General features: G+C 40.5%; 1 protein-coding gene across 5 annotated transcripts in view; it reads left to right on the forward strand.

The window, feature by feature from the left end:
- LOC117548142 (protein diaphanous homolog 3-like) overlaps positions 1-5724 on the forward strand; it is a 182841-nt gene extending 177117 nt beyond the window's left edge. For 4 of the 5 annotated variants that reach the window (XM_034219218.1, XM_034219192.1, XM_034219210.1 and 1 more), the window contains one exon: positions 4139-5724. In XM_034219218.1, coding sequence (XP_034075109.1) covers positions 4139-4494 — 356 coding nt within the window. In that variant the 3' untranslated portion in view covers positions 4495-5724. The remainder of the gene's footprint in view (positions 1-4138) is intronic. The other variant, XM_034219202.1, reaches the window with a different exon arrangement.
- The last annotated feature ends 8484 nt before the right edge of the window (positions 5725-14208 follow it).

A 14208-nucleotide genomic window follows, 5' to 3' on the forward strand; every position in this document is an offset into this window, starting at 1 on the left:
TCTGTTTGCTGTAACACTAAGTATCTGGGACACATCATCACAGATGAAATGGCTAATGATGATGACATGTATAGACAGCGGCGTGTCTTATATATGCAAGCCAACATGTTGGCTAGAAAACTCTCTTGGTGTTCAGATAAGGTTAAGGTGAACCTCTTTAGAGCTTATTGCACTCCTCTCTATACTGCCCCCTTGTGGGTCAAGTATAAGAAGGCGAGCCTCAAGAAGCTCCAGGTTGCATATAATGACTGTTTGCGTATACTGCTTAGAAAACCAAGGTGGTGCAGTGCAAGTGAAATGTTCTGTAACGCACGAGTCAACACGTTCCATGCTCTTTTGAGAAATCGAATGTACAAATTCATCTGTCGATTGAATGTTTCTCATAACTCTGTCATTATGCTGCTGTCAAATCCGTGTCTCAGTGCTGTACGATACCAGTCACCTCTGTGGAAACATTGGTATAACTGCCTTTTTTAATTTATATTTGAGTGTTGTATGTTTTTTGTAATAATGGACCAAGAGTCTCTTTAAATAAAGATGATGATGATGACTATTAGCAAGCACCGCTAACACTCAGAGGGAGTTAACGCAGTACTGGAGAGAGAATGTGTAAAAAAGCAGGAAATAAAAAGGAACTCGCCTTGTAGTAAACCTGCAAGAAAATAAGCATTTGAGCTCCATACTGTTTCAGAAATAATCCTTGATGTGGTTTGGAACATGATATGGCATTTAATCACGGCAGCATTTAGCTGAGTATCTCGTAGAAATCTGAGCAGGCATTAGCTCCCCCCCTCTTTTTTTTTTTTCAAGCTAAGGACCCTGAATCAGCAGTTCTCGAACAGGGTTGAAACAGATGGATATGAGGGATGTCTAAAATGCATGATCTGTTTGGTATTTTGAGCAAAACACATCATATATATATATATATATATATATATATATATATATATATATATATATATATTAGGGCTGTCAAGTTAACGCGTTAATAATGCGTTAACGCAAAAAAAATGAACGCCACTAATTATTTTAACGCGATTAACGCATGTGTATTTTTCCTCGGCCGCCCCGTAGTTTCAGAGCACATCGAGTTTAAAATACCATCTACAAGCTGATGCTGACAGCCCCGCTCCTGCCGCCCGCTTGTGGCAGACCACACTTCCACGCTCACCGGCAGGCACCGACTGGTTGTTGGGAGGACCGGGAGGGTGTGTGTATGTGTGGCCCGAGCGAGCGAGAGAGAGACCTTACGTGCATTGTTGTTGTTAGCATCTGGTGCTAGCTAGCTGCGCTAATGGATAGAAGGAGCTGTTTAAATGAAAACAGAGGAGCGACATTTCGCCACAACTGCGCCGAGCACTTGACTTTATGCAGGAAGCCAGACAGTGGGACATTGTACGAAAAGTCAGCACACTCAGCATGGATAGTGCGCAACATGATTGCAGCGTCCACGCAGCTCCCGTTCGAGCATATGCCTTGAGTTGCACATAGCTCCAACGATCCATCACACACACACACACACACACACACACACACACCATTTGTATTGTATTATTGTATGAGAGAGGTTCCAGGTTGAATTGAGGCGAATATTTGTAATGTTCAGAGGTTGTTGTGTTTAATATTCATGAGAATATTTGTCATTGTTCAAATGATAATAAACATTAGCAAAAAGCATATTTGTCCACTCATATGTTGATAAGAGTATTAAAAACTTGAAAAATATTCCTCTAAGGTACATTTAGAACAGATCAAAAATGTGCGATTAATTTGCGATTAATCGCGATTAACTATGGACAATCATGCCATTAATCGTGATTAAATATTTTAATCGACTGACAGCCCTAATATATATATATATATATATATATATATATATATATATCTGAGACCCATAATATATGCCTAAAAATAGCATAATAGGAGACCTATTTTCTCACATTTCTTTACACTTTCATTCAGTTACAGTTGAAATTCAAAGTGATGTAGAAATTAAATAGACTTTCTCTTAGTTGATATTTTGATCAGATTGCCCATCACGTATCTAAGTCTGTGTCTGAGTGAGAGGGATAAATGCACAGCCCTACCATCACAGCATGTGGTGCATAAAGGTTTTGTCTTCACAAGCCACTTGACTGGTTCTATAAAACCAGTGTCAGTTGCTTAAAAGAGTACAACCTGGGAGATGAGGCATGTTATGTATCCCAGACGTGTTTAACAGCTTAGATAAAAGCATATTTTGAGAAGCTAGCAAGGCTTCAAAGGAAGAAGCAGCAGGTGTCACAGGAGGTGTCAGAAGAAACTGAACTTTCTGGACTTTGATCACGCTCACCACTGAAGGCCAGAAAATAAATGCACTTTAAGATAAAGGTTTTTCTGAAATATGGGTTTTATAATATCCTTTTGAAGTCTGTCTGTATGTATGTCTGGATACAATTATTTCTATTCCTAACCAGTGAATCGTTACAGGTTCATGCAGAGCAGGAAAATAGTTCAATTATAATAAATGCTAAAATAAACATAAATTCAAAGATGTCTGAAATTTGACAAAAACTGATTATACTCGCTTGTATTTTCTATATATTTTTTTGGTTTCTTTTTTAAGTGTAAACAAGATATTAAAAAGCAAATTGCTGTCACCACAATTGATATTTTTCACAACATTGTGTTATTTGTAAAGGAAATGTGTGTTTGTGGTGCATCGCCTGATAGAGCACAAAGCAACAGGCCTGTGGGGAGATGACAGGTTTTAGGAGGGAGGGAGAAGAACAGGACATAATCGGGGAGCGTGGAGCAAGAGGAGTGACAGTGGAAAATAATTGTCCTCTTTTAAAAATGTAGACTGCAACAACGTGAAAAGAGAGTGAGATAATGAGGGAGGACTTTTAGCCGTGGTAAATGTTCAGTCACAGCAACGAGGCCACACACACTACTCATTTCATCCTTTTAAAGTCTACCACTGCCTCTTGTTTGCCTAACAAGCCTTTGTGTGGACGTGCCAGAGTCTGTGTGTGCGTGTGATCGCTGGATTTCTTTGCTTAATTTTGCAGTCGGTTCATTCCTGTCTGCTCACTTTACTCCCTATATCCTTATTTATTTGTCAGAGGTTGTGTTCAGGGACGTTCCTTGTCATTCGTCAGCGTGGCCCATAAAACACACTGTCATGACTGACTGGCCACGCTCCAAACTCATTACCGATTGGCTGACAGAGCGGGTCGCTCTGTTCTGCTCTGCTGTGTTTGACTCCTGTTTGCCAGACATTTCAGGCTCAGGAAACTTTAAATACGGTGGTGTCTTTCCTCGCGCCACTCCTCTCAGCCTCCCGCTCAAGGTCACATGAATATGGATTTACCCTCTCCTTCCAGCGCACACATACTGATGATGAAGTCTAAGATCTACTCAGAGGGATTATAATTCAGGACGTAGGTCTGATCCGGGCCGTCACTCTGTTCCTCTGTCTGTCTGGGGGTGTGTTTTAAGTCGGAAACTGGAGGGGAGGTAGGGAGAGGAGGGAGGGGGAGGTAAGAGGAAAAAGAAAGATGAAGAGGACTACTGTAGGAGCAGGGCGCTGAGATGAAGAGCGGAGGAAGGAGAATGGATGATGATGATGGTGGAATCAGGGGAGGCTGGAGCCGGGTGGGAGGGTGTCATGTAAGAGAAAAGGAAAGAGACTGGGAGATTGGAAAAGGGCGACGCACCGTGTTATTGAGTTTCTGTTACGGCTGATCAGCAGTATCCATTTCATCATATTGAGCCTGCTGCATGCCACAGTCTGCTGCAGAAAATCTTTCCTCATCAGTGTTTGTATACACGCTGTACGCCTCTGTGGTGCGTGTTTGTGATGTATATTCATCCAGACTATCAGTGTGCACATTGAGCTCATGTGTATATGTGAACCTGGGTTTTGTGGTGCATTCGCCCGCTAAAGTGCTTCTTTAAACTTCTCTAATGGTTTCTGTGTTTCCATTTTGGTTTTGTTTGCTTTAAAAAAAAAAAAAAGCATTCTCCTCTCTTTCTTTGTTTGTAATTCAATCTCTAATCAGATTATCCCTTGCTTCAATTCACTTAAAACCAGTCTCTTCTCCTCGCTCTCCTCCTTCATGCTCACCGCTGTGTCTCTTTGTGTTTTTATTCACAGAAAACAACAAGGTACCTTTACAAAGGTCTCGCTCTCGGCAGAATATGAATTTAGGTTCAGCAGTGATGAAAGCTCCCCCTCCCAAGGAGGCCCACAATGATTCTGAGGGTCATCTGTCTTCAGCCCGGGCGAAGGAGGCGGGCCGCAGGTACAGGAACAACCCGGCTCCGAGCCACTGGCTGAGCAGGGAGAGGGCGGGTGACAGAGAGACGGTGAGGAGCACTGAGAAAGAGATGGAGGTGGAGAAAGAGCCTCCGTCCCTTCTGTTGTCCTCCACTGTTCCTGCGGTGAACAGCTGTAGCTCCAACGGAGAGTCCGATGTGGAGGCTCTCCTGGCCAAACTCAGGGCCTTGTGAGGTTTGTTTTCACATTAGCTCTGAATTGGCAAATATGTACAGCTGACAGTCTGTATGTACTTGCGGATATTAACATACTGAATGTGACCAAAAAGATTAAACTTCATAAAGTCATCAAAAAAGCAGAACATTTAGTAATAAAGATTATGAAGGATTTATGAGGTGTAAAGTAGCAGGGCAAATCATTTAAGATTTAGATTCACTGTAGCTAACCAAACAAAGATACTTTTTAAGAGCTTCATAGAAAATATGTTTGTATAAAAATACCATTTGAGGACCAAGCTTTTAACACTTAGACATCAATCACTCAGTTGTTCAGGTAGAGCTCAGATAGATGGTCAAAGAGAAGGACACTTCAAATAGATAATATATTACAAAAGTTGTGATCAAATAAAAACACTTAAGCACATCTGTCATACACAACACTTAAACAGAGAACATACCGCCCAAATACGATAAGAAGAAGACTCTCAAACCTGATCCTGTAAAGTGCACTGCCCAAAGCTCTTGGTATCATTTATATCTTCCTTAAAATTTGAATAAAACTTCATACTCAGAAATTAAAACATGCGACATAGCTAAGCACTTATTTTGTAATCCAGAACTATGCAATTTCCCAAATAAATTACAGCTGATTCCTAAAAATGCTAATAAACCTTTATCCTATTATCTTGTCTTACCATTAGTTTAGTTTACGATGTATGTTACACTTCAAAAACTTAAAGCTAATTTCTGCTTTTATTACTTTCATTATTTAATTATCCTCTCTTTTTGTGTTCTTGTTTGAGTCCTTTCCATCCTGTGATGGGGTGTCTTTTATATTCAAAGCATTGACCGCATTGTTTGTATTGTCTAAAAATAAAAAATCCCAAAAATATGTATTCTATAAAACTATAAATATAAAAACACAAAAGATGCAAGTAATGACATATGAATATATTACAGTATGTGTTACAGTTTTAAGAAGTTGGTTTTGATTGTACTATATCTGTCTCTGTCATTGATCGTGAAAACATCTTTACAGTGAGAAAAGTCTGCAGTGAGGGAACAGTATCGGAGAGTGTTTTGTTCACAATGTGGCACGAAAAAAACAAGTTATTCCATCCAAAATGTAACCAGAATTGATGCTGCTTTTTTTCTCCTACATTCCCACCAAAATGACTTACATTTGTACCTTTTATTTGCTCACTTTTATAGTCCCATTTGCAATAAACTGAAGAAAGAAAAATGTTCTGTTGTCAGTTTCATAAATTACAAAAGCTTCAAACGCACGACTGAAATTAATACAATGTTTGTGTTGCCGTTAGCAATAATTAATGTTGGTTTTGTTCTCAGTGTAGAAACACAGATCACGCCCCTGCTTTGGCTGCCTTAAAAATATGCATTGATCAAGTATACGACTTCATTAAAAAGAAAAATTACTTTTTTATCCAGCTTTCAGTTCAGTTGTATGCTTTTACTTGGTATGAAGATATATCTGAAATTAGTAAGCAGCAGTTGAAAGGGGATGAAAAACAGTCGCTTTATTGGAGATGACATGAAAACATCCAGGTGCAAAGGGCTCAGAGCATCTGTGTCAAAACTCTCCTGTAATGATGTTCAAGTCGTCACAATATTTTCTTCACCTTAACTGTTTCTTACTCAGCCTAGCTTTGTGTGAGTGCGATATTCATTTCATAATTTCATCATCATTGCTGTAGTAGGGCGATGTGCTGCTGGGAGATCACGGTAAGTGTACATGTCTCTCTGTTTTTGTTTCAGTGGTCACTATCACTGACTTCTGACTTGTATGACCCTCTGGCTCTTCTAAAATGTATTGACTTGTTTGAACAGCGTAAAGATACCATACACGCAGTGCTCTTGTATAACTGTTTCTGTTACTCAGTTCACAAACTGCTATATAATGTCTGGATTTGCTCATAAACCTCTACATTATCATGTATACACATAAAACAAAAACCCTGTTTATTATGGTCTGTGCATCTGTATATTGTTAAATTTCCTAAATAAAAGAAACACCTGATGCTTGTGAAAAGCATGTGTGAACTTTTATCACTGGCATTTATTAATTAAACAAGACATTAAAAAGGCGCTGTGCTGAACATATGCCTCTTTAATATTTGTTTAGTCCACACAAGGCAAGGCAAGCTTATTTATATAGCACTATTCAACACAAGGCAATTCAAGGTGCTTTACAAAAATGAAAGACATTCAGACAAAGGCATTTAAAAAAAAAAAGATAAAAGAAACATTAAAAGAAAAATACATGAATAAAAAGTTACAGTGCAGTTTAAGATATGAATAGTTCACACATAAGTTCCACTTTACTGATGAACACAACGGCTCAGTTTCAATTAAAAGCAGCGACAAAAAGAAAAGTCTTCAGCCTGGATTTAAAAGTAGTAAGTGTTGCAGCGGACCTGCAGATATTTGGAGCATAATAACTAAACGCTGCTTTACCATGTTTAGTTCTGACTCTGGGGACAGAAAGCTGACCAGTCCCTGAAGACCTGAGAGATCTGGATGGTTCATCATTTAGCAGGAGGTCAGAAATGTATTTTGGGCCTAAACCATTCAGTGCTTTATAAACCAGCAGCAGTATTTTGAAATCTATTCTTTGACACACAGGAAGCCAGTGTAAAGACTTCAGAACAGGAGTGATGTGATCCACTTTCTTAGTGTTAGTGAGGACTCGAGCAGCGGCGTTCTGAATCAGCTGCAGCTTCCTAATAGATTTTTTAGTGAGACCTGTGAAGACACCATTGCAGTAGTCGAGTCTACTGAAGATAAAAGCATGGACAAGTGTTTCCAAATCCTGCTGTGACATTAGTCTTTTAATCCTAGATATGTTCTTTAGGTGATAGTAGCCTGATTTAGTAACTGTTTTAATGTGACTGTTGAAACTCAGGTCAGAGTCCATGACTACACCTAGATTTGTACATTACATTACATTGCATTTAGCTGACGCTTTTATCCAAAGCGACTTACAATAAGTACATTCGACCAGGGAGACACAACCTTGAAGAAAACAGAATCATATAAGTACATCAGGTTTCATAGAGCCAAACATTTCAAGTGCTACTCAACTGGCTATAGATAAGCCAGTCCTTTATTAGTATAAAAGTGCTTTGTTAATAGTTATATCGCTTGAAGTGGAGTCGAAAGAGATGAGTTTTCAGTCTGCGCCAGAAGATGTGTAAGCTTTCTGCTGTCCTGATGTCAATGGGGAGCTCATTCCACCATTTTGGAGCCAGGATAGCAAACCCACGTGTTTTTGCTGATGGGAACTTGGGTCCCCCTCGCAGCGAGTCGTTTGGCTGATGCAGAGCGTAGTGCACGCGCTGGGGTGTACAGTTTAACCATGTCCTGGATGTAGGAAGGGCCAGATCCATTCGCAGCATGGTATGCAAGTACCAGTGTCTTGAAGTGGATTCTAGCAGTTACCGGAAGCCAGTGAAGGGAGCGGAGGAGCGGTGTGGTGTGGGAAAATGTAGGAAGGTTGAAGACCAGACGAGCCGCTGCATTCTGGATGAGTTGCAGAGGTCGGATGGCACATGCAGGTAGACCAGCCAGGAGGGAGTTGCAGTAGTCTAAGCGTGAGGTGACGAGAGCCTGGACCAGAACCTGCGTGGCTTTCTGTGTCAGCTGGGGACGTATCTTCCTGATGTTGTAAAGCGTGTATCTGCAGCAACGGGTTGTAGCAGCGATGTTTGCAGTGAAGGACAGATTTCTGGCTTTATCTGTTGTTTTGAACATTGCAGACTGAAGCTCAGCGCTAACTTTTAAACATTCTGCCTTGGCTCCAAAAACCATTACCTCTGTTTTATCTTTGTTTAATTGGAGAAAGTTCTGACACATCCAGTAATTGATTTGTTCAATGCACTTACTCAGTGTTTTAACTGAAGAATAGTCTCCTGGTGAAATGGTTATTTAAATTTGTGTGTCATCTGCATAGCTATGGTAACTTATTTTGTTGTTTTTCATTATCTGAGCCAGTGGTAGCATGTAGACGTTAAAGAGAAGAGGCCCCAGGATGGAGCCTTGAGGTACCCCACATGTCATATTTATCAACTCAGATGTGTATTTACCTAAAGAAACAAAGTTGTCTCTGTCCTTTAAGTAGGATTCAAACCAATTTAGAACTGTTGCCGAAAGTCCCACCCAGTTTTCCAGTCGGTCTAGTAATATGCTGTGGTCAACAGTGTCAAACGCAGCACTGAGATCTAATAATACTAACACTGAAGTTCTTCCACTGTCTGTGTTTAAGTGGATGTCATTGAAGACCTTTACAAGAGCAGTCTCAGTGCTGTGGTTTGGACGAAATCCTGACTGGAACACATCGAAACAGTTATTTAAATGCAATAAATTACTCAGCTGTTGAAAAACTACTTTTTCAATGATTTTACCTAGAAATGGGAGGTTTGATATGGGCCTGTAATTGTTCATTACTGAAGTGTCTAGATTATGCTTTTGAGCGGTTTAATGACTGCAGTTTTCAGGGCCTGTGGAAAAACACCTGAGTGAAGAGACTTGCAGTTATTTTAAAACAAAACATGTGTACACTTTACAAAACATGTACTGGTTGTATTTTTATAGTGCGTGGTGGAAAGGAGCAAGGAGAAGAAAATCTTATTTTACCCTGCCCCTTCTTACAAAAAAATAACAAAAAAATAAATAAAAATGAAATAACCATTACAGAGTAAAATAAAAGCAATGTTCTTTCAGTCACAGTTGCTTAAAAATACTGAAACATAAAACCAGAACACAATCAAGTCAACTTCATACTGTCTAAATAGGCTTTCTTTATACATTTTCTTAAAGATAAAAATGTTCTTACAGCCCTTTAAATCATTCGGTAAAGAATACCACTTCTTTACGCCAACTACAGAGACACACATCTGCTTTAAAGTAGTACGTGCAAACTGATGCTTAAAATGTAATTTCAGTTGCTGATATAAATCAATTGTAAATACATGTATGTACAGTAAATTGAATCAAATAGTCCCATATAATGCAGACCTATTGTAGACAGAAATTACACACTTTCTGACCATGTGTGCTTGTACAATCCTGCAGCTGGTGAAAACCTTCGTTCCCACGGAGAGCAACTCCATGTTCCCTCTGGAGCCGAGGCAGAGACAAACTCCGGGGATGCAGCCCGAGGTTTGGGACAGCGTCGGGTTGTTGTTGTTGCTCCTTCTGTGGCCTTGGTTCCGCTGGAGCTGGCAGCGTACGCGTTTCACAATCAAATCACTTTCTTTAGAAACCTCTCATGGCTCTCTGTGTGGTCACCTTCTTCAGTGCGTCAGCTTTTTGTAAGACCGCTTCCTCGGCTTCAGAAGAGAGTTCATTTGTTTTGTTTCTTCCTCTTGAGAATTTGCTTTTTCTTTCTCTCTCCTCGAATATAGTTTTTCTTCCAGTTTCCTGAATATTATATTTATATCTGAGATTGTGTGTAGGTGTTCTCCTTTGGTTAACATGACATTTCTGATGACAATTACAAGTTGATTACTGCCTCTGATTTGCATGTGATTTAGAATAAATGCATTTAATACATGTTTGCAGAAATGTGCCCTGTAGAGTCATTTATTAACAACTTTGTTCCATCAGATGTATGACGTTTGGGTGGGTCAAGTAAGAAGACTACCTAATTGATAACACGAAGTAATAAGCAGGAGTACATTTTCTCCACAGTATTAGCCTGGAACTGCATGCACTTTGACAATACATCATTAATTGCCTGCTTGCGTCAAGCTCTAAAAAAAGAATTATTTTTTCTTACAGCATCTGCCTTTGTGTTTGAGAGGAAAGCGTGGAAATGACCAGCTCTACTCAGACACTAGAAATGGAGAGGAGAAGGAGCGCATAAGGAGGGTAGGATCTTGTTATGCTGAGGGAGCCTTCATTACTCACAGGCCTGTGTTCCAGTCATGAGGTTTATCTGTCGGCCTAATAAAGTGGAGCTCAACATATTGTGTAGCAGATTGCAATCTGGTCTTCTTTGATTGGAGATGAAGTTAAAATGCATAGAGGAGGGGGGGGGGGAAGTACAGACCAGATCAACAGATTTGTCACTATTTATTTTCCCCAAGAGTCAAAGCTCTGCTGTATTTATAACTGGCTGTATACATCATGTTGTTGAGTTTTATGGTGCAAAAATCACTTTCTATTTTCAGGTTGTTAGGCGGAATCATTTTGTAATCTACTGATGCGGTGTCAGCCACAGTTATGGAGAGTTGTTAGGAAGAAAGTAGCCATCCAGCCCTGTCTCCTAAAAAAACATGTTGAAATGCTTCAAATGTTACTGCTGACTGAATCACGCTCACTGACAACAGCTTTTGCAATCCACAAAGCATGATGTTCTCACATTGTTGGTACAGGCTACATGGTGAAAGCAGCTTCAGTTCTGTGTCAGTGTTTACTCTAGAGGCGTTCAGTCACACTACTGTGCGAACACTGCACACATTCACTGTAGTTAGCCATGTAAGAATGTTACAAATTCACTTGGCCGAACAGGATTCTTTAAATCGCAGCTCAGCGAGTGGATTGTGGGCTGTCACATTGCCTGTGTGGACTGCTTATTGATTGAAATTAAATCGCATTTCATCATACAGTCTGTGAGATGAAAAACTCAAATGTAGAGAGGTCGTGTGCCTTGCCATTTCTTGCTAGAATCTATGTTGTCTGTCTGGAAACTGCTCCCAGCAAACATAACACATAACCCTCATTCCTCCATGTCTTTTGAAGCCCCACTGTCTTAACGTTTAGGATGTAAAAGAAAAATTGTAGCAATTTCCCTGTTTATCAATCCAAAGATCCTTGAGCTGCATTGAAGTGCTCGGAGAACTGAGTTTTTGCCTAACATGTGCTTCATTGTGGAGCTGCAGTACAGAGCATCATGTGGCAGGACCTGACTAATCACTGAACAGAGACGGAGTCACCTTGTAGCTGGGCTCAGATCCAAGGGGAGGCAGCTCTGGTGGTAAACCAACACCTTAATAGTGTCATTCAGGGACAAATCTGGCTCTCATTGTTCTCTCCCGTTAATAGATCAGACCAGACTGACGAAATGTTCATGTCTGTGCAAAGTGCTTATAATGTTTGTGGTTGAACACTTAAATCAACAATGGATTTGTCCTACCTTCTTTATTATTCTTCTCCCATACCTGTCTGCAGCCTTCTGTTGCAGCAGTGTAACCCTCAATCCTCCTCGCTGGGCTCCATCTGTCCCTGCAGGTGTTTCTGATGTGTGTCTTGTCTGTATTTCTTTGATCACTGTTGTATTACACCAGTGTACATTTTGGCCTTTTCCTCACTTCTTTGTCTTTGTTGTTCTGTCTCGCAGAGATGTTTTGTTGATGTTTTTGTTGTTAAAAAAGCATGAAAGACAGAATACTCATCCCTTGCCGCTATTCAAACAAATAGCACATATTTGGCAATCGTGCAAAATGTCTCAACAGATATTTAATATCTCGCTATCTGTCCCAATGCTCAGATTTATTCCCTCTTCAAACAGCTGAATGGTATCCATCTGTCTAAGCTTTCTGTGCGTAGTCACTACAAATGAGTATTTATTGGTTGTTTCTTGATAGTTAAATAAGTCTGGCTTGCAGGAGTGGAGACAGACTTCCAGCCTGCATGAACTCAAAAGGAATATAGAAGAGGAGACAGATCACTATAGTCAATAATACTGCAAATTAGATTTAAATACATCAGCGTAGTCCATGGTTATCTCTTTTAATAATTTGTACCTCATGTTCTGATGAAGTACAATTAGTATGTGTTGAAATAATAACCAAGAACAAAACATTTTTCATCTGAAATAGGTTCAGAATTTTTCATATCAAATGCCATACCATATTTGGAGATGTAGTCGAAAAAAACAACATAATGAAAGTTGTCTTTCATCGGACAGACTATTTTTCCGATCAAAGAATGAGTGACACTCCAGGAGAGGATCTGCGGTGTGTTTTTCTTTCTATGGCGATACATAGTAGATCCCCTGAGGGCTGTGGCATTGAGCAGAGTGACAACTATAAGCAGTGCAGTTGTACTTTGTTGGCGGCAACAGAAGTGAGCACATCTGGCTTTGATCACCATGGTGATAACGGTGCAGGGAGTGACAGGGCAAGCGGAGCGTTGAAGACAGATTCTCCAGGGAATCATTATCCTGTTTAGTAAGTCTAATGAGAGAAAAGGTGTTGCACCTCGGCTAACTGCTGTCCCTGCTAAACACACAAACACATACGCACAAGCTTACTTTATGCAAGATCCAAGTAAAAACAGGCACATTGTGTATTATAGATACATAAACCCTTGGTGCTATAATTACCAACATAGACACACATTATGTAGAGAGCGCTGAAAGCATAGTATTAACACCCTGTTAACACTCAACCCTAGTCAGAAGGGCATACAATGTGCACCCAGAGGTGGTATGTGGTTAAATATCACTGTTGTATTCATTTAAAATATATCACAACCAGGGGCGTCGCCTGAACCTGAAAACATTCGGGGCTTAGCCCACAGTGGCGGCGGCGCTACAATGGATTTTTTTTACTGCAACACTCCCCACACGCACACACAGTACAATCACGACTGTTACAATGAAGGCTCAATAATCAGCTCACGGCATATAGGCAGGGGGTGAAATGCTCTTTTTTTATGAGTGGGTCGCGGACCTCACCTCTTCTAGGGGTGTCCTCACCTTCTCTAGGGGGGTCCTTACCTCCTCTAGGTCCTCACTTCCTCTAGGGGGGTCCGGGGGCATGCTCCCCCGGGAAGATTTTTTTTAAATATTGAAGTTAAAAGCATCAATCTGGTGCACTTTGAGAGCAACATGAAGAGATCTATGGATACATTTCTCAGCACCCATATGACAACAGATTTTCTATTTCTTTATGGATATTTTACAAATCACTCCCCTTTTAAACTGTATTCTTGTTTTACTGCCATATAGTATTTCATACCTGTTTTTCCTTTATTCTATTATTTTTTTATAACTATAGTGATCATATGAAGGTGTGACGCGGAAAAGATCTTTTGAATAATTTGTGACCAAACCGTTTGAGACCCACTGAGATAACTTAGACTAAAGTTAACTATCTAAACACTCAGAGTCCTTTAGCTCACCTCAGCCTCTCAGTCTGTCAGGAGAGGACTCTCTTCCAGCTTGTTGTGGAACAAACAGCTCCTTGTGTCCGTTGGTGCAGCTAGCTAACCAGATGCTAACATCACGGTCCCTGCTGGCATATCTCTCTCTCTCTATCTCTCTCTATCTCTCTCTCTCTCTCCCTCTCTCTCTCTCTCTCTCTCCCTCTCTCTCTCTCCTCTCTCCTTCTCTCTCTCTCATCCTCTCTCTCTCATCCCTCTCTCTCTCTCTCTCTCTCTCTCTCTCTCTCTCTCTCTCTCCTCCTCTCTCTCTCTCTCTCACTCACTCACTCACTCACTCGCTGGCCGATCTGGTGTCTTGCCTCTGTTACATTCACTGAACACGGGAAATTACACTCCTGCCGTCCTCTCTTGTGTCATGATGAGGTTCACGTAAAGCACGGTTAATGTATTATATTATTGAGGGAGAATTGTCCGGGGCTACAGAAAAAACATTCGGGGCTAAAGCCCCGGATGCCCAGGCCAGGCGACGCCACTGATCACAACACTTGGAGAGGTAAATAATTGCTTGAATTGTTTCTACGAAAGAACAAATGACACTGT

The sequence above is a fragment of the Gymnodraco acuticeps genome, unplaced genomic scaffold, assembly GCF_902827175.1.
Source record: "Gymnodraco acuticeps unplaced genomic scaffold, fGymAcu1.1, whole genome shotgun sequence".
Taxonomy (NCBI): Eukaryota; Metazoa; Chordata; class Actinopteri; order Perciformes; family Bathydraconidae; genus Gymnodraco; species Gymnodraco acuticeps.